Raw genomic sequence first — 19,874 nt, 5'->3', positions numbered from 1 at the left:
AGAAAACTTTGTATTCAGTACTTTGTTCTGATAAACATTGAAAATAACCTCACATAATTTTGTCCCATCGAACGAATGATCGCACGTCGGTCTCATGTGGCATAAATCATCGCATGTCTGTTCCACAGCCATAAGGGCCCAGCAAATGATTTTCAACAGAATCAAAACAAAAAAATAACCCTTATAAAGCGAAAATCTTTCATTATCCGTTGCAGTGACAGATTCTTCTGATTACTTTGATTAAAAAGGCATACAAGTGCCGAATTACCGTTGGGCTTTTTAACGATTTTTCAATGCCGTTTTTCTCATTTCAACAAAAACGCAAATAGGACGGACTTGCTATGAGCGACAGAGCTGCGATCGTCCCTGATTGTGCTGAAATCAGGTTGGTGATCAGCACCATCTCGGTCTTGTGGTGAGCCAGACGCAAGTTCTTGGAGCGCATCCAACTTTCCACCTTCTCGATAGCTACTGTGGCGAGTAACTGGATCTCTTCGGTTGATTGGCCCGATGCCAGGAGAACCACGTCATCGGCGAATCCCACAAGTCTCACTCCCGGTACCACCCTAGTGTGTCTCTGGCGTAATGATATGAGGCCAAATCGGGCCAAAATATGACGGGTCCATCATGCTGCTTGATCATCGGCAATAAACGCTTCTGGAGGCGTCCCTTGAAATAGTACTGGGTGTTCATTGTTTCCGATGTGACGTACGGGCTAGATATTTTGCCAATTGCCTGTCACAACATCACCGTCTTGACAAATTTTTCGGTGAAAATAACCTTCTCCGTTCCGAAGTATTTGAAGTATTGTAGCCCAGGAAGGGTCTTATAGTCCAATTTCACATACGTTTCATCGTCCATGATAATGCACCCAGAACTTTTGCAAAATATCGAATCATACAGTTTCCGGGCTCTTGGTTTGACAGAAGCGACTTGATTTAGGTTTCTTTTAGGTTTTTTCTGCTTCCGGTACGTCTTGAACCCAAGTCGCTCTTTAGCACGCATCACGTTAGACGTCGAGGTCCCGACTTTTCTTGCCACATCCCGAGCGGAAGCCGATGGATTATGTTTTTAGGCATCCCTGAATCAGAATGTATCAAATGTACAAGGTTCACCATATTTTTTAATAGTTGAGCGTACCGCTCCGACGCTCGCATCCTCTTCTGTGGCCGTTTTTCTCAATGATATTCCACTCAAAGTAGACAACTTGTGCACGATACTTTTTCTCTTCTCCGGAGTAAGACCACGCATTTTGAAATGTAATCACTAAAGCCTAGTCCACACTAGGAGACGGTTCGTCTCGAGACGGTCTCAGCGTCTCCCATTTTTTCGGGAGACACTGAGACCGTCTGAGGTTTCCAACAACAACAACAACAGACAACAAAGTCTGTCTCATAACAAAAATCACAGTTCATGCTGCTTAGTGTGGATTAGGCTTAACTTAATGTTTTTTTGTTGTTATAACGAACAGAAATGTGTAAACAAAAGGACGCAGCCAGTAGAATTCGAAAAAAATATTCGATTTAAAATGACCGTTAACATTAGGTGTGCTTATAATTTCTGGAACAGTCTGTAGGTAAGAAGGCACCTCTATGTTTTAATATATTTACTCAAAGTGGCACGAAATGCATTCGATATAAAAATTGGAAAAAAAATAAAGTTATTTCAAAAATTTGACGGATACTGTATTCGCTAAGTGTTCAAGACACGAGGATTTGTGTTTAAGCGGTGCGGCAAAAATTCAATTAGACGCTTATCAACTTGATTTATAAAGGCGCAGGCCAGATAATGGCCGTAGTATTTGTGGTGCCAAAATATGAGATACGATCTGCAATTATATCGTAAACATTAATGTCTGCACGCTTTTTTTTGTAAATTAGGATAGTCGGTAAAAGCGTGTTCATTTTTTCCGAATATTATAATGTTTATATACTACCCCAATACTATGCGACGGATTGCACAACGTGGGTGCAATGACAAATTTGTGTCATCATATCGGACTTTTATCCGTTATTCTTAGCGAACTCTTGCTTAAAATCTTCACTATTGGTTCCCTTATTCTTCTCTAAAGTGTTATGACCGAAAAAGATTTTAATAGAGCAAATATTACTTACCCACGAGCATCTTTCCTCCAATAGGGAGCATACAATCCGGTAAAAGCAGGTACAAAGTAAACATCTCCAGTGGAGAAAACACTTCCGGCAATCTGAGAATAATTTTAAAAAATATCAATATTTAAAAAGAAAAAAATTGAAAGAAACACACCTGCTCGGAATCGGTGGGAATATCCTTGAGCAGTCCTAGATTATCACGAAGCCATTTCATGGCTACGCCGGCAACGGCAACTGACCCCTCCAAAGCGTACACCGGAGGCGTCCTTGGTCCCATTTTGTAGGCCACCGTCGTGACCAACCCGTGAGTGGAATGAACACACTAGGAGAAAAAATTACCCTTCTAATAAAGCTGTAAGATTTTTTCGTTTTTTGCAGTGAACTCACTCTAGTTCCCGTATTGTACAACATGAAGCATCCCTTGCGGTAGGTGTTTTTGGCCTGTCCCTCCCGGAAGCACCGTTGACCCACCAAGCTGGCCTGTTGATTGCCCAGGATACCGCTAATGGGGATCCCATCCAGGACGCTGTCATTCCTGATGTGCCCGTAGATTTCCGACGAACTACGGATCTCCGGAAGCATATCGACGTGCAGCGAAAACGTTTTAATCAACAACGGATCCCAGTGAAGGGTTTCGATGTTCATCAGCAACGTCCGGGAAGCATTGGTAACATCCGTCACGAAGGCTCCCCCCTTCGGTCCACCCGTGAGGTTCTGAGAATAAGGGAAATTTTAATTTTAGAAATCTTCATTGAGATAGATTTTGGGAAACCGACCCAGATCAACCAAGTGTCAATGGTTCCAGCATAGCATCGTTTCTCACGACACGCCTTCCGCACCCCATGGACATTTTCCTTAAGCCAGTTCAATTTTAAAGCCGAGAAGTACGGCGATATCGGTAATCCCGAGATCAACCGGAAGTGGTTGTGGTTCTGTTCAGGTAACCGTGCCAGCACCTTATCTACCGTTGAGTTTGTTCTAATATCATTCCAAACTAGAAATAAGCAGATCAAATCAAATATGTATGTGATTAGCTGGGTGGATTCCATTCAAACAAAATTTGCCCTAATCAAGCCTCATATCGATAAGATAAAGCACCTAATCTGTCAGTAAATTACGAAAGCTGAATTCGTTCCGTGCGTCACAAATAGCTTTTCCTCCGTCGTACCTACCTATTGCATTGTACAGCGGCTCTCCGGTATTTTTGTCCCACACGACCGTCGTTTCCCGCTGATTGGTGATGCCGATGGCGGCTATGTCCTTTACCAGGTACCCCAGGCGTTCCAGCTTGATGCAGGCTTCGACGGCACATAGACGTACCGCTTCCAGGATTTCCACCGGATTCTGTTCGACCCAGCCATCTCGCGGTGTGATCTGAGTGATGCGGAGTTCGTGCGAGCACAGCTCCTCAAAATTGGGCAATTTGATTATCTGTAAGGGAACAAAGAGGGATAGTTTTTTTTAAGATTCCAGAACTCTAACGTTTACGAAAATCCCCGAATCTGGGACTATCACTTGAATTTTTTTTAGCAAAAATTTCTAATTATAGAATTACTTTCTGTTAACCGCTTAAATTTTCGTTAATCCGCATATTGCCGTATTGAATAGGGGAGGGGAGAGTGACGATGTTTGATCCCTGAAATCGTTAAAGCTTTGTATGCTGCCAATATGGGAACTTCAAGACCTTTTTAAGTTTATAATATTTCAGAAAATGTAAGGGGTGTTCAATAGAGTGCCCCACATGACCCGACATTTGAAAAAGTTATGCGCTGCAGGCTTAAATTGATCCTAGGCTTAGTTAAAGGTCTCATGCCAAATTTGGGCCAGATCAGATCACGGGAAGGGGTCGCTCAACGAGCCTAAAGTTTGTATGAGATTTTGAGACATTTTGTTCGGGAGGAACATGATAATTCTGTTTTCCATGAATAACTTTGGTCCCCTTCGGCCGATTTCTTTTGAAAACGGTTTTTCTTAAAGCCTAAATAAATTATGTTAAATATTTCACCCGAAGACTGCATTTCGATTCGAGTCAAGATAATAAATTTATTAGACTTAAAAAATGCGGTAACTTTGTTCAGGATGATATTCATCATCATTAATGAGAGACACTGCTTCGAACATTTTGACGCAGCATTAACAGTGATGAATCACCCTGAAAAAAGTTACCCCATTTTTGAAGTCTAATAACTTTTTTATCATAAATCAAATTGAAATGCAGTCTTCCGATGAAATATTTGTCATAGTTTAGGCTTTAAGTTAAACCGTTTTCAAAAGAAATCGGCCGAAAGGGATCAAAGTTATTTATGAAAAACTGGATTATAATGTTCCTCCCGAACAAAATGTCTCAAAATCCCATACAAACTTTAGGCTCGTTGAGCGACCCTTTCTCGTGATCCGATCTGGTCCAAATTTGGCATAAGACCTTGTACTAGGCCTAGGATCAATTTAAGCTTGCAGCGCATAACATTTCACAAGCTTGAAATTTCTCATACAAATTTGGGGCAGTCTAGTGTTCAATAAGTTCGAATACAAAAATAACTTAAAATCAACCGACCAGAATATTATTATTGGAATGGAAAGGCAATTTAAATATAATCAATCACACCATTGTTTTGGATAAATTTAACCTTATATCATTATAATGAGCTTCAGAGGTTTTTAAGTCCATCGTACGTTTTCACTGGCAAACCGGTTCTATTGTTAATTTATCTGATAAAACTTATTTAGTGCTCTACCATATTTGACCTAGTTGATTACATTTTGGAGCGTAAATGATTTGAAAGTTTAAATTTAGTTTATAAATTAAAAATATATTAAAAAAAATGCAACACTTAATCAATAAATTAAATATTTTCTATGTTTTATCTTTAGGAAAAATAGGTATTTTTTATATAAAAAAGAGTATTTTCAAACATTCAAAAATGTCTCTTCCGATTACCCCGCTTGTTTCAAATGGAAATGGTTTCGCTTATCATCAAGAATAATCACAAAAAGATGGTATTGCGAAAATTTGCACTTTTTGTGGACGAGACTCCCGAAATTGTCAATAAAATACACTAAATGCTTTATGTAGAGTTTCAGCAACTTCTAAAACCATCACAATGTATGAGACAATTGTAGATCTTGGCTTGTTATAACTCCGTTTTTAAGGCAGCGAACCATTTTATCTAATCTACAACGTATCAGATTAAAAAAAAAAAAAAACAAAAAAAAATTTAAGGAATTATTTTTACAGTTGTTTATGAACGCTTGTAACGTGGTGCAACGCCATCACGGAGTTAAGTGTAAATTCCCCAAATGAAGCCATGGAAATTTATTAGGAGGAATGTTTGAAAATAGAAGAACTTCATACTGATTTGATAAAAAAAAATGCAAAAAACGTGTGATATCTAAAATTTTGCCGAAATTTCTAGCTTGGACGTTATCACCAGTTTATATCATTTTCAAATTAATTATACGAAGATATAGCAAGTGAAACTTGCCTAGCCTGGAGCATAAATATGCGCATATTGCTCCAATGCATAGAAAATAGATGTCTGCTCATGTGCATAAGGCAGAATGGGGATACTTGATCCCCTTTTCTAATTTGTCAATTCATCGTCTTTTGCATTTTCTAACAGCGTGCAATTTCAAGTTTATATGCTCTAAATGTTAAAACGACACATGAACTCGTAGATAAACTAGAAGCATTTTCGTGAGACTAAAAAAGTTGTGATATTTTTTTAAGTTACAGAAGACTTGATACTTTACTAAAGGAGACTTGATCTTTTATGCAGGGTGCCCTGACTCTAGGCAAAAATCTTGTAAAATCCGAAGATAATAGGTCTGATAACTATTTTTTCCATATAAGTTCTGATTTTACAATTTGTAAGTATCAGACAAAGACAATTTCAAAAGTTTGTCTACTACCCTACAGTCATTGCATACTCTAAGGCGCAATTTTGTGGTTTTTATATAAATACAGTATTTTTAGTCCATTTTAACAGATAATTACTGGAAAAATTTTAGTTATTAGTTAGTTATCATTAATTTGATGATAATAACCAATGATCACGATCCATTCAGAAGAAAAATATATCATTTTGGACTCTAGGGATCAGTTATACCAGGGCTGGTAGCGAGTCACTTTTTAGTGACTTGGTCACTTTTTTTGGGTCAGTCACTAAAAAGTCACTTTTTTCATCATTTGGTCACTAAAGTCACTATTTTCCGAAAAATTGTCACTTTTATCACCAAAAGTCACTTTTTTCACCGATAATAAACCAATGAAAGAGTAATTTGAATTGCGCGTGTTAATATTGACGGTAGTAACGGTAAATTACTTGATCAGTCAGTCAGAAATTTTTTTCGCCTCCGGCGGAATTTCGGCATGAATCACCCTTGGCTTGAGACATTTCGATCTACGACATTATTTGACGTTCATGAATTGAAACTAACTTTGATTGTAGATTTTAATTTTTAGTTCAATCAACCTAATGTATTGAAACTCATAACTTGATATACCAAAATTCTATCTCGTCTTCAGAATGGGTATTTATTAAGAAGTGTAACTAAGACTGAGATTGAAACGAACCATTTTTTTTATGAAAAAAAATCTCTTATGTCATAACAAATGTTATGATGATATGAAATATTCTTTAAAAAACAATTTCAGACTCAATTTTATTTCGTGTTTTTTGTTCTTCTAAATACTTAAAAAAAGTGTTGTAAAAATTTACACAAGGCCACAAAAATTACATTTTTTTAGGTGCAATGAATTTAAACGGTAATTTCAACTAATTTGCAATATTTCTATCAGATTTTATATTTATTATTATTTATTTCGTCTTTGGTTTAATTACCGTACAGACTGATGACTTAAAAACTAGGAAATTCTTTTTAAGCCTATTTTAAAACGACGTTTGCACATATTAAAATTAAACAAATCAAACACTTAATTAAAAAGTTAACAACACTTGTCAATAGGGTGGTTTTGGCCATAGGCAGTACGGTGGTGAGGAATTGAAAGAAACTTACGTTGTCAAAGTGTTCTCGTTGGTACATAAATGTTAACACGTTGTAGAATGTAAGCACTGTCAATACGGTTGGTCAATGTGTCGAATATAAAACCTTGCTGCAGTTCGACGCGCCGCTTTTCGAGTGAGGTTAGAGGATCTTTAGAGAAGTTTCTGCACTTTCTTTTTACAAAAACTCAAATCAAAAACATATTATTTAGAAATAAAAGTTTTATATGAATTAATGAGCTTTAAATAGAATCAAGTTTTTTACACTTTCTGCTGTGATGTCAAAAATACTTGTAATGACATTTTTCCAGAATCAGTTATCTATCAATTTTACTAGTAATAAACTCTTTATCACCAAAACTAAATGTGTTCGGCCGAATTTGACGAAATTTCTAGTTGAGGACACTATTTACCAAATCAATAATTAAAAAAATAAGCACCAAAATGGTTATGGTGAAACATGTTTATTGAAAAAACTCTTCCTGAAATGTTTTTAAAAACTAATATTTTTTATTTTCATATTGTTTTTTCAATTTTCAAATAAATTTACCGAATTTTATTGTACGTTTTTTTTCAATTTTCTAATCAACTTGCCGGATTTTTTTCAATCAAACTTTTTAAATTTTTTAAGACATATTTTTAACAATTGTTTCCTTGTTTTTAAATTCTGAATTTTCGTGTTCTTCAACCATATGCCTTTAACTTCAAATTTTTAATAATAAAACATAATTTCAACCTTCTGTTCTTTCAGGACCCAATATTTTAATCAAAAGAAACAAAATACTCAGAGCTTGTACTTAAAAGCTTAAAAACCTGCGATTGAAAATTTAAACACTTTTTATTAATATTTTTTATATGAAATCATGTTTTTTGGATCGATCAAGATTTTTAAAATTATTTAAAAAGTTTGAAAAATTGTTCTAAGTAGCAACTTTAAAAATAATTTTTAATACGCAGTGTTAACTAACTTTGTATTTGATTTGTGCTTTGAATATTAATAACAAAAGTTTTGAACTCATTATTTTTAATTTTTTATCAGTTTTTATCAATCACATAATTAATCATTTTCTAACATTACTTTGTCAGTGTAGTTGAACATGGAGGATTTTACTTTATTAAAGGTTTTATGTCTGGCTTCTATAACTGGCACTTTTAAAATAATTATTAATATATTCTTCTTTTTATAAAATTAAATTAAAACATCAAACATTGAATAAATTCTGTTCAAAATTCATTTCTTATTCAGTAATCGGTAATTTACATTTTAAATCGTGATTAAATAGTTTTTGTTCAAATTAAAAAATTACAGCGGAATTTCTCACTAAACTTCCAGTTAAAAATGAGGAAAAGAATTCCAAATTTAGATGAATAAAAATTAACAATTATTATCATTTTCCTAACATCTATTCATGCTAAGTTTTGTACAAGATTTGACATTTATTTTAAACTCAGATATTTTTTAATTTTAAATTTGCTAAGAAATTCTTTTGAAACTAATTTATTTCTTACTTTCTTGACTTATCGAAAATTTGAAACATTCATTGTAATAAGTTTCCAAAATTTTGTTTATCAGTAATTTTTTTTAGTTTTTGTGTTGAACATGAGTGACAAATGGTGTAAGAAAACCCTTTCCTTTTCAATTGTTTATTTTTAGTATTGTTATTAATTTTATCTAAATTTGAATTTTGAAAACCCCCCCGAAAGGGTCCATCGCACGGGCCTGACTGGTCACATTTTTTGTACTTCAAAGTTAATTTTTCGTTCTACAAAGTCACTATTTGGTCACTTTTTTCGGTCCTCAAAGTCACTTTTTGGTCACTTTTTTTCAAATTTTGGTCACTAAAGTCCCTACTATTTCATTGTCAAACCGCTACCAGCCCTGTTATACCCATAACATACATTTTGGAAAACTTCTTCTTAAATAAATTGGAAGCTTCCTATTGCTTTGAAAATTTGTCATAATGAAGTTCAAGCTATATTTTAACGATTGACATTTTGGAATAAATATTTTTATTGTAATATTTTCATGTGAGAAACATTTTAAAGTGATAAAAAAAGATCTTCAAATCACATTTTGTTAAATTTTTCAAACTTAGTTCGGTAACTCGAACAATAGAATTTTTAAAATTTTTTGAGATAACAGCATTGTTGTTTTGTTCTTTTTGGCACATTTTTCTGGAACATTTGATATTTGTAAGACTTTAGTGTTTCGAGATATAGCGGAGGAATCAAGTATCCCCAGGGATCAAGTATCCTCACTCTCCCCTATAGTTTTCAGCCATGTATTTGAATATTGGAGAAAATAAGTATTCTCCTTAGTTTGCGTATTTATCCCGCCTCTCCACGCTTCTAAATAAAATTCTACTCGATCATTTTCACTAAGGAGTGTATTAGAAAAAAAAAGCAACACTTTGTTTATAAATAACTCTTAAATGCATGGATGGAATTGGTTGAAATTTTCAGTAAAGCTACCTAGTAATGTAATGTGTACGTTTGGAAAATTTGGTGACAATCTGTCAAGTGGTTTTTGAGATAGCGTCCAATACAGAAACTAATTGAAAATTTTTTTTGGGCTGGATCACGAAAAATCCAGCAGAGTCGACTTAAGTTCATATATTAAATCGCTCAAAGAGTCCGAAAGTATCTAACAGCGAGCTTAAATTTTAATAAAAGTTAACATGATTAAATTTATGAAGGTGTTGAATTTATCAAGTGTACGATTACGCATTTTTAAAAAACTGTTCACTTTAAAATTTGATTTGTAACTTTTGAACGGCGTAATAGATGGCAATGTTTCAGGTCAGTTTTAAACGTATTTTTCCGGACAAAGCATTTGAAATTTTACACACTTTTTTGAAGATTATTTGTTCGACCTTGTATGTCTGTTCTCTGTGCTAACGGTGAGTAAAATCTTCAGAGAACCAGAATTTTGAATCAAAATTGTCATCTCATCTCGGAATCTCTGTATCTGAATACTGGATTGTAAATCTAAGGTGATTTTTTCGGCTTTCAGTCTATTCAAATTGCAAAAACGACTATTTATTTAACGTTCCAACGTTTCAATCCATATAGGATCCTCATCAGGGACTGTAATGTTGATTGTGTGTTAACAAAATTTCAAAAAGTCTTCACAAAATTAACTGATTCTTACCTAAAATGTGTCGTATTTCTTGTCAGGTTTGATTCGGCGGATAGAGTAAAGCTGTCATTTGTGTCTGTTACAATATTTTGTAGTGCTGTCTGACTTACTGTGTAAAAATCCGTATTTCCTCCTATTTTCTGGATTAAATTTCCGCGGCATCGATTTTCCATAGTCACTACTTTTCACTTTTTGTTTTGCTTTGATCAGTTACAACTAGTCTTTGCTATTGTTTTCTGGATGTTGTTGGATTTGTGTTTCTGTGTTGGTAGTTTTATGTTTTAGTTAAGTTTCGTATGTTTTGAATGGTTTTGAAAATGTTTTCGTATGATGTATGTGTATTTTCGGTGTCTTTTTTAGGTTTATTGCATGTTTTGTTGTTTCAATGTGGCAACTCTCCAGGCTGAGCAGTTTGTTTTCGTAAATCTGAATTTGAATTTTAAATTTGAATTCTATACTCTGAAACTGAATTCTGAATCTGAATTCTAATTCTGAATTCTGAATCTGAACTCTGAATCTGAATTCTGAATCTGAATTCTGAATCTGAATTCTGAATCTGAATTCTGAATCTGAATTCTGAATCTGAATTCTGAATCTGAATTCTGAATCTGAATTCTGAATCTGAATTCTGAATCTGAATTCTGAATCTGAATTCTGAATCTAAATTCTGAATCTGAATTCTGAATCTGAATTCTGAATCTGAATTCTGAATCTGAATTCTGAATCTGAATTCTGAATCTGAATTCTGAATCTGAATTCTGAATCTGAATTCTGAATCTGAATTCTGAATCTGAATTCTGAATCTGAATTCTGAATCTGAATTCTGAATCTGAATTCTGAATCTGAATTCTGAATCTGAATTCTGAATCTGAATTCTGAATCTGAATTCTGAATCTGAATTCTGAATCTGAATTCTGAATCTGAATTCTGAATCTGAATTCTGAATCTGAATTCTGAATCTGAATTCTGAATCTAAATTCTGAATCTGAATTCTGAATCTGAATTCTGAATCTGAATTCTGAATCTGAATTCTGAATCTGAATTCTGAATCTGAATTCTGAATTCTGAATCTGAATTCTGAATCTGAATTCTGAATCTGAATTCTGAATCTGAATTCTGAATCTGAATTCTGAATCTGAATTCTGAATCTGAATTCTGAATCTGAATTCTGAATCTGAATTCTGAATCTGAATTCTGAATCTGAATTCTGAATCTGAATTCTGAATCTGAATTCTGAATCTGAATTCTGAATCTGAATTCTGAATCTGAATTCTGAATCTAAATTCTGAATCTGAATTCTGAATCTGAATTCTGAATCTGAATTCTGAATCTGAATTCTGAATTCTGAATCTGAATTCTGAATCTGAATTCTGAATCTGAATTCTGAATCTGAATTCTGAATCTGAATTCTGAATCTGAATTCTGAATCTGAATTCTGAATCTGAATTCTGAATCTGAATTCTGAATCTGAATTCTGAATCTGAATTCTGAATCTGAATTCTGAATCTGAATTCTGAATCTGAATTCTGAATCTGAATTCTGAATCTGAATTCTGAATCTGAATTCTGAATCTGAATTCTGAATCTAAATTCTGAATCTGAATTCTGAATCTGAATTCTGAATCTGAATTCTGAATCTGAATTCTAAATCTGAATTCTGAATCTGAATTCTGAATCTGAATTCTGAATCTGAATTCTGAATCTGAATTCTGAATCTGAATTCTGAATCTGAATTCTGAATCTTAATTCTGTTTCTGAATTCCGAATCTGAATTCTGAATCTGAATTCTGAATGCTGAATCTGAATCCTAATTCTGAATCTTAATTCTGAATCTTAATTTTAAATTTTGAATTTTTTATCCGACTTCCTCTTACTTACCCGAAACCTCGCCGTATTGGTCCCTTCGACGATTACGCCTATCAACTTGCTACGTTCGGTCGAGCCCATTTTTTCACTTCTTTTTTTTCGATAGGAACGTGTCTCTTCCTTACACTACACTATCACTTGCCGCCGCCGTCGCTAAGCTTAGCAAGTCTCTCAGCTGACTGACTGATACTTCTTCAGGAGCGTTTTTTTCCTTCTTCTTAATTTCCACCAAATTCATTCATGGAAAGTCAAACCACACCACACGCGCTGATTCATACCGGCTGTCCTCGCCGGAATACGCCTGTGATTTGCCAAATACAACTAGTTAGGAGATGTTCTGATGTCACGCTTATCACTTGCTTCTACTTGTCATTTGTCATATAACATCCGTGTATCTCGACTGATGCGTGTCACTGCGCCGATAGGAAATGAAAAGGGACTATCCTATCACAGGTATCACATGCGTTGCATAATTTTCTTGCTCCTGTTTCACTTAACCCATAGCCCATCAAAATGTGCTTATGTTGCTTTGGCTGTTTGTGTGCGTTGTTGTTGATTGCACTTTGTGTGCCCCTTCAGGTTGCTATTTAGATTTAGCTCACTGAAACCGGTAGTAAATATGCAAATTATCTGCACAGCTCGAACAAAAACAAAACTCCGACCGAGTGGCGCGGCGACGTTTGTAAACTTAATCACGATCCGAAACCGTTCAGGATCAGCGCCACTAGTAGACTGCGGAAAATCCGACCGTCGACTAGATTACATGAGTACATACCTAAAGTTTACTAGCGAAAAGGTTCAACCCCTTTGCTATCAGAGGAAGGTACTATGTGGTGTACACAAATGAATGAAAAGAGTGAAAAAAAGTGTCAATGTAGTACGAAGTATGATTAATTTTTTCTGTTCACTGATAACACAATCATATCCTATGCTTCCACCAACTGGAAGCGCCTTCCGATATCACAAAACTGCCCAGTAATCACCTGAAAAAGATTGATTTCTGTAATGAACTTGAAAAATACTGCAGCTCTGCACGTTTCGTATAGCTTACACAACAAAATTGTTCCCCGAACTAGCCGCAGCAGTCTCTAGTCTAGTGAGTGAGGGACTTTTTTTCTTGTTGATGTTTCATATCGACGGAGTTTTATTTTCTCTCATCGTCGTCTTTCTCGCATTGCTTTGGTCTGGCTGGTCCGGGTGTAGTCATGTCAGGCACCGGCAAAAGGAGAGAGAAATTCGGAGAAAAAACCCACCGGCAGATGATGGAAAGCCTCGTTGAATATTGAGAATTTATAAAAATGTCTTACAAAACCACCATAAAACCTTTTTTTTCTGAGGTTCTTCACACTAGTTTTCCTGAGTGCTTCAGGCAATTTTCATGTTTCTTTGTGCAATATTTTTGTAGATTGGCCCAAAAAACTGTCCTGTGCAAAGTTCCAGCTCAGTCGAACTTCATTTAGTGGTGCTTTGTAGAGCTCAAAGTTGCAATCATTTGACCCTCAAAAATCACCAAAAGAACACGAAATTTCAATTTTGATGTCAAATGACTAGAAAATGTACGAATCATTGAGATATCTGGTACTATTCCGAAAAAGAATTGTCTTTTTTGTCATGATTTTCTCTTTTTTGTCGTTTTTTGTCTTTTTTGTCGTTTTTGTCGTTTTTTTGTCTTTTTTGTCGTTTTTTTTGTCTTTTTTTTGTCGTTTTTTTGTCTTTTTTGTCGGTTTTTTTTTGTCTTTTTTGTCGTTTTTTTGTCTTTTTTGTCGATTTTTGGTCTTTTTTGTCGTTTTTTTGTCTTTTTTGTCGTTTTTTTTTGTCTTTTTTGTCGTTTTTTTGTCGTTTTTGTCTTTTTTGTCGTTTTTTGTCTTTTTTGTCGTTTTTGTCTTTTTTGTCGTTTTTTGTCGTTTTTTGTCTTTTTTGTCGTTTTTTTGTCGTTTTTGTCTTTTTTGTCGTTATTTTGTCTTTTTTGTCGTTATTTTTTGTCTTTTTTGTCGTTTTTTCGTCCTTTTTGTCGTTTTTTGTCGTTTTTTTTTGTCTTTTTTGTCGTTTTTTTGTCTTTTTTGTCGTTTTTTTTTGTCTTTTTTGTCGTTTTTTCGTCCTTTTTGTCGTTTTTTGTCGTTTTTTTTTGTCTTTTTTGTCTTTTTTGTTTTTTTTTTGTCTTTTTTGTCTTTTTTGTCTTTTTTGTCTTTTTTGTCTTTTTTGTCTTTTTTGTCTTTTTTGTCTTTTTTGTCTTTTTTGTCTTTTTTGTCTTTTTTGTCTTTTTTGTCTTTTTTGTCTTTTTTGTCTTTTTTGTCTTTTTTGTCTTTTTTGTCTTTTTTGTCTTTTTTGTCTTTTTTGTCTTTTTTGTCTTTTTTGTCTTTTTTGTCTTTTTTGTCTTTTTTGTCTTTTTTGTCTTTTTGTCTTTTTTGTCTTTTTTGTCTTTTTTGTCTTTTTTGTCTTTTTTGTCTTTTTTGTCTTTTTTGTCTTTTTTGTCTTTTTTGTCTTTTTTGTCTTTTTTGTCTTTTTTGTCTTTTTTGTCTTTTTTGTCTTTTTTGTCTTTTTTGTCTTTTTTGTCTTTTTTGTCTTTTTTGTCTTTTTTGTCTTTTTTGTCTTTTTTGTCTTTTTTGTCTTTTTTGTCTTTTTGTCTTTTTTGTCTTTTTTGTCTTTTTTGTCTTTTTTGTCTTTTTTGTCTTTTTTGTCTTTTTTGTCTTTTTTGTCTTTTTTGTCTTTTTTGTCTTTTTTGTCTTTTTTGTCTTTTTTGTCTTTTTTGTCTTTTTTGTCTTTTTTGTCTTTTTTTGTCTTTTTTGTCTTTTTTGTCTTTTTTGTCTTTTTTGTCTTTTTTGTCTTTTTTGTCTTTTTTGTCTTTTTTGTCTTTTTTGTCTTTTTGTCTTTTTTGTCTTTTTTGTCTTTTTTGTCTTTTTTGTCTTTTTTGTCTTTTTTGTCTTTTTTTGTCTTTTTTGTCTTTTTTGTCTTTTTTGTCTTTTTGTCTTTTTTGTCTTTTTTGTCTTTTTTGTCTTTTTGTCTTTTTTGTCTTTTTGTCTTTTTTGTCTTTTTTGTCTTTTTTGTCTTTTTTGTCTTTTTTGTCTTTTTTGTCTTTTTTGTCTTTTTGTCTTTTTTGTCTTTTTTGTCTTTTTTGTCTTTTTTGTCTTTTTTGTCTTTTTTGTCTTTTTTGTCTTTTTGTCTTTTTTGTCTTTTTTGTCTTTTTTGTCTTTTTTGTCTTTTTTGTCTTTTTTTGTCTTTTTTGTCTTTTTTGTCTTTTTTGTCTTTTTTGTCTTTTTTGTCTTTTTGTCTTTTTTGTCTTTTTTGTCTTTTTTGTCTTTTTTGTCTTTTTTGTCTTTTTTGTCTTTTTTGTCTTTTTTGTCTTTTTTGTCTTTTTTGTCTTTTTTGTCTTTTTGTCTTTTTTGTCTTTTTGTCTTTTTTGTCTTTTTTGTCTTTTTTGTCTTTTTTGTCTTTTTTGTCTTTTTTGTCTTTTTTGTCTTTTTTGTCTTTTTTGTCTTTTTGTCTTTTTTGTCTTTTTTGTCTTTTTGTCTTTTTTGTCTTTTTGTCTTTTTTGTCTTTTTTGTCTTTTTGTCTTTTTGTCTTTTTTGTCTTTTTTGTCTTTTTTGTCTTTTTTGTCTTTTTTGTCATTTTTGTCATTTTTGTCATTTTTGTCTTTTTTGTCTTTTTGTCTTTTTTGTCTTTTTTGTCTTTTTTGTCTTTTTTGTCTTTTTTGTCTTTTTTGTCTTTTTTGTCTTTTTTGTCTTTTTTGTCTTTTTTGTCTTTTTTGTCTTTTTTGTCTTTTTTGTCTTTTTGTCTTTTTTGTCTTTTTGTCTTTTTGTCTTTTTTGTCTTTTTGTCTTTTTTGTCTTTTTGTCTTTTTTGTCTTTTTTGTCTTTTTTTGTCTTTTTTGTCTTTTTTGTCTTTTTTGTCTTTTTTGTCTTTTTTGTCTTTTTGTCTTTTTTGTCTTTTTTGTCTTTTTTGTCTTTTTTGTCTTTTTTGTCTTTTTGTCTTTTTTGTCTTTTTTGTCTTTTTTGTCTTTTTTTTGTCTTTTTTGTCTTTTTTGTCTTTTTTGTCTTTTTTGTCTTTTTTGTCTTTTTTGTCTTTTTGTCTTTTTTGTCTTTTTTGTCTTTTTTGTCTTTTTTGTCTTTTTTGTCTTTTTTGTCTTTTTTTGTCTTTTTTGTCTTTTTTGTCTTTTTTGTCTTTTTTGTCTTTTTTGTCTTTTTTGTCTTTTTTTGTCTTTTTTGTCTTTTTTGTCTTTTTGTCTTTTTTGTCTTTTTTGTCTTTTTGTCTTTTTGTCTTTTTTGTCTTTTTGTCTTTTTTGTCTTTTTGTCTTTTTTGTCTTTTTTGTCTTTTTTGTCTTTTTTTGTCTTTTTTGTCTTTTTTGTCTTTTTTGTCTTTTTGTCTTTTTTGTCTTTTTTGTCTTTTTTGTCTTTTTTGTCTTTTTTGTCTTTTTTGTTTTTGTCTTTTTTGTCTTTTTTGTCTTTTTTGTCTTTTTTGTCTTTTTTGTCTTTTTTGTCTTTTTTGTCTTTTTTGTCTTTTTTGTCTTTTTTGTCTTTTTTGTCTTTTTTGTCTTTTTTGTCTTTTTTGTCTTTTTTGTCTTTTTTGTCTTTTTTGTCTTTTTTGTCTTTTTTGTCTTTTTTGTCTTTTTTGTCTTTTTTGTCTTTTTTGTCTTTTTTGTCTTTTTTGTCTTTTTTGTCTTTTTTGTCTTTTTTGTCTTTTTTGTCTTTTTTGTCTTTTTTGTCTTTTTTGTCTTTTTTGTCTTTTTTGTCTTTTTTGTCTTTTTTGTCTTTTTTGTCTTTTTTGTCTTTTTTGTCTTTTTTGTCTTTTTTGTCTTTTTTGTCTTTTTTGTCTTTTTTGTCTTTTTTGTCTTTTTTGTCTTTTTTGTCTTTTTTGTCTTTTTTGTCTTTTTTGTCTTTTTTGTCTTTTTTGTCTTTTTTGTCTTTTTTGTCTTTTTTGTCTTTTTTGTCTTTTTTGTCTTTTTTGTCTTTTTTGTCTTTTTTGTCTTTTTTGTCTTTTTTGTCTTTTTTGTCTTTTTTGTCTTTTTTGTCTTTTTTGTCTTTTTTGTCTTTTTTGTCTTTTTTGTCTTTTTTGTCTTTTTTGTCTTTTTTGTCTTTTTTGTCTTTTTTGTCTTTTTTGTCTTTTTTGTCTTTTTTGTCTTTTTTGTCTTTTTTGTCTTTTTTGTCTTTTTTGTCTTTTTTGTCTTTTTTGTCTTTTTTGTCTTTTTTGTCTTTTTTGTCTTTTTTGTCTTTTTTGTCTTTTTTGTCTTTTTTGTCTTTTTTGTCTTTTTTGTCTTTTTTGTCTTTTTTGTCTTTTTTGTCTTTTTTGTCTTTTTTGTCTTTTTTGTCTTTTTTGTCTTTTTTGTCTTTTTTGTCTTTTTTGTCTTTTTTGTCTTTTTTGTCTTTTTTGTCTTTTTTGTCTTTTTTGTCTTTTTTGTCTTTTTTGTCTTTTTTGTCTTTTTTGTCTTTTTTGTCTTTTTTGTCTTTTTTGTCTTTTTTGTCTTTTTTGTCTTTTTTGTCTTTTTTGTCTTTTTTGTCTTTTTTGTCTTTTTTGTCTTTTTTGTCTTTTTTGTCTTTTTTGTCTTTTTTGTCTTTTTTGTCTTTTTTGTCTTTTTTGTCTTTTTTGTCTTTTTTGTCTTTTTTGTCTTTTTTGTCTTTTTTGTCTTTTTTGTCTTTTTTGTCTTTTTTGTCTTTTTTGTCTTTTTTGTCTTTTTTGTCTTTTTTGTCTTTTTTGTCTTTTTTGTCTTTTTTGTCTTTTTTGTCTTTTTTGTCTTTTTTGTCTTTTTTGTCTTTTTTGTCTTTTTTGTCTTTTTTGTCTTTTTTGTCTTTTTTGTCTTTTTTGTCTTTTTTGTCTTTTTTGTCTTTTTTGTCTTTTTTGTCTTTTTTGTCTTTTTTGTCTTTTTTGTCTTTTTTGTCTTTTTTGTCTTTTTTGTCTTTTTTGTCTTTTTTGTCTTTTTTGTCTTTTTTGTCTTTTTTGTCTTTTTTGTCTTTTTTGTCTTTTTTGTCTTTTTTGTCTTTTTTGTCTTTTTTGTCTTTTTTGTCTTTTTTGTCTTTTTTGTCTTTTTTGTCTTTTTTGTCTTTTTTGTCTTTTTTGTCTTTTTTGTCTTTTTTGTCTTTTTTGTCTTTTTTGTCTTTTTTGTCTTTTTTGTCTTTTTTGTCTTTTTTGTCTTTTTTGTCTTTTTTGTCTTTTTTGTCTTTTTTGTCTTTTTTGTCTTTTTTGTCTTTTTTGTCTTTTTTGTCTTTTTTGTCTTTTTTGTCTTTTTTGTCTTTTTTGTCTTTTTTGTCTTTTTTGTCTTTTTTGTCTTTTTTGTCTTTTTTGTCTTTTTTGTCTTTTTTGTCTTTTTTGTCTTTTTTGTCTTTTTTGTCTTTTTTGTCTTTTTTGTCTTTTTTGTCTTTTTTGTCTTTTTTGTCTTTTTTGTCTTTTTTGTCTTTTTTGTCTTTTTTGTCTTTTTTGTCTTTTTTGTCTTTTTTGTCTTTTTTGTCTTTTTTGTCTTTTTTGTCTTTTTTGTCTTTTTTGTCTTTTTTGTCTTTTTTGTCTTTTTTGTCTTTTTTGTCTTTTTTGTCTTTTTTGTCTTTTTTGTCTTTTTTGTCTTTTTTGTCTTTTTTGTCTTTTTTGTCTTTTTTGTCTTTTTTGTCTTTTTTGTCTTTTTTGTCTTTTTTGTCTTTTTTGTCTTTTTTGTCTTTTTTGTCTTTTTTGTCTTTTTTGTCTTTTTTGTCTTTTTTGTCTTTTTTGTCTTTTTTGTCTTTTTTGTCTTTTTTGTCTTTTTTGTCTTTTTTGTCTTTTTTGTCTTTTTTGTCTTTTTTGTCTTTTTTGTCTTTTTTGTCTTTTTTGTCTTTTTTGTCTTTTTTGTCTTTTTTGTCTTTTTTGTCTTTTTTGTCTTTTTTGTCTTTTTTGTCTTTTTTGTCTTTTTTGTCTTTTTTGTCGTTTTTGTCTTTTTTGTCTTTTTTGTCTTTTTTGTCTTTTTTGTCTTTTTTGTCTTTTTTGTCTTTTTTGTCTTTTTTGTCTTTTTTGTCTTTTTTGTCTTTTTTGTCTTTTTTGTCTTTTTCGTCCTTTTTTAAATTTGTCAATTTTGTCTTTTTCCCGGTTTTGTTATTTTTGTCCTTTATTTCATTATTTTGGCATTTTTGTATGGACATATGAAATTTTTATCTAGTTTTCTCTTTTTTTGTTTTTTTCCTTTTTTTTTGTCATTTTGTGTCATTTTTTAATTTGTGTTTTTTCATGGCCACTTGTCATTTTTGTAATTGTTTCATTTTTTGACATTGACCTTTGACATTTTTATCAGTTTTGGTTATTTTTGCCATTATTCTCCTAAACTCTAAAGATGTTTTTTTTTCAAATTGCTCTTCTTTACCTTGTCTGTTATAAAACTTATATCACTTAAATTGTTTCTCAAGTTTTCTTAATAAATCGTCTTTTGGCTCTCATCTTAATCTACCAACCAAATTTATCGAACCATTGTATTTACAGCCTGATATTATCTGACGAATATCAAAGCGCATGTGCGCACTGTAACCGTTACATTCTCGACGGATAACGTTTTCTGATAAGAGCGGAAAAATGTATGAAATTCGACAACTGGTGTAAGGAAAAACGTGCACCAATGAAGAATCGATGGCACGGCCGAGCCTCTGTCGGATTGAACCAATCAAATTAAGATATTTTGGTTCACAAAAATGTCAATTAGTTTTTGAAAAAAAAAGTGATTTCAAATTGGATTCAGAGTGTTTAAATAAAAAAAAGAATGACTATTCGAGTAAAGCTTAGTTCTTTTAGAAATGGGACACTTTCATTTGCTAATA

The 19,874-nt window shown here is 31.4% G+C and overlaps 1 protein-coding gene across 2 annotated transcripts in view; it reads right to left on the bottom strand.

Annotated features, from left to right (window-relative positions):
* Positions 1–13,246, bottom strand: part of LOC129758518 (glycerol kinase) — a 33,718-nt gene extending 20,472 nt beyond the window's left edge. The window contains exons 1-7 of one of the 2 annotated variants that reach the window (XM_055756033.1): positions 13,170–13,246; positions 12,131–13,101; positions 3,284–3,542; positions 2,888–3,105; positions 2,499–2,825; positions 2,266–2,433; positions 2,115–2,206 (exon numbers count right to left, since the gene is read on the bottom strand). In XM_055756033.1, the coding sequence (XP_055612008.1) occupies positions 2,115–2,206; positions 2,266–2,433; positions 2,499–2,825; positions 2,888–3,105; positions 3,284–3,542; positions 12,131–12,199 (1,133 nt within the window). In that variant the 5' untranslated portion in view covers positions 12,200–13,101; positions 13,170–13,246. Of the gene's footprint in view, positions 1–2,114; positions 2,207–2,265; positions 2,434–2,498; positions 2,826–2,887; positions 3,106–3,283; positions 3,543–12,130; positions 13,132–13,169 lie in introns of those variants that run through there. The other variant, XM_055756032.1, reaches the window with a different exon arrangement.
* Between the last annotated feature and the right edge of the window lie 6,628 nt (positions 13,247–19,874).

This window comes from Uranotaenia lowii, chromosome 3, assembly GCF_029784155.1.
Source record: "Uranotaenia lowii strain MFRU-FL chromosome 3, ASM2978415v1, whole genome shotgun sequence".
Taxonomy (NCBI): Eukaryota; Metazoa; Arthropoda; class Insecta; order Diptera; family Culicidae; genus Uranotaenia; species Uranotaenia lowii.
The sequence above is the reverse complement of the archived record's forward strand: the minus strand, read 5'-3'. Positions and strand labels throughout refer to the sequence as shown.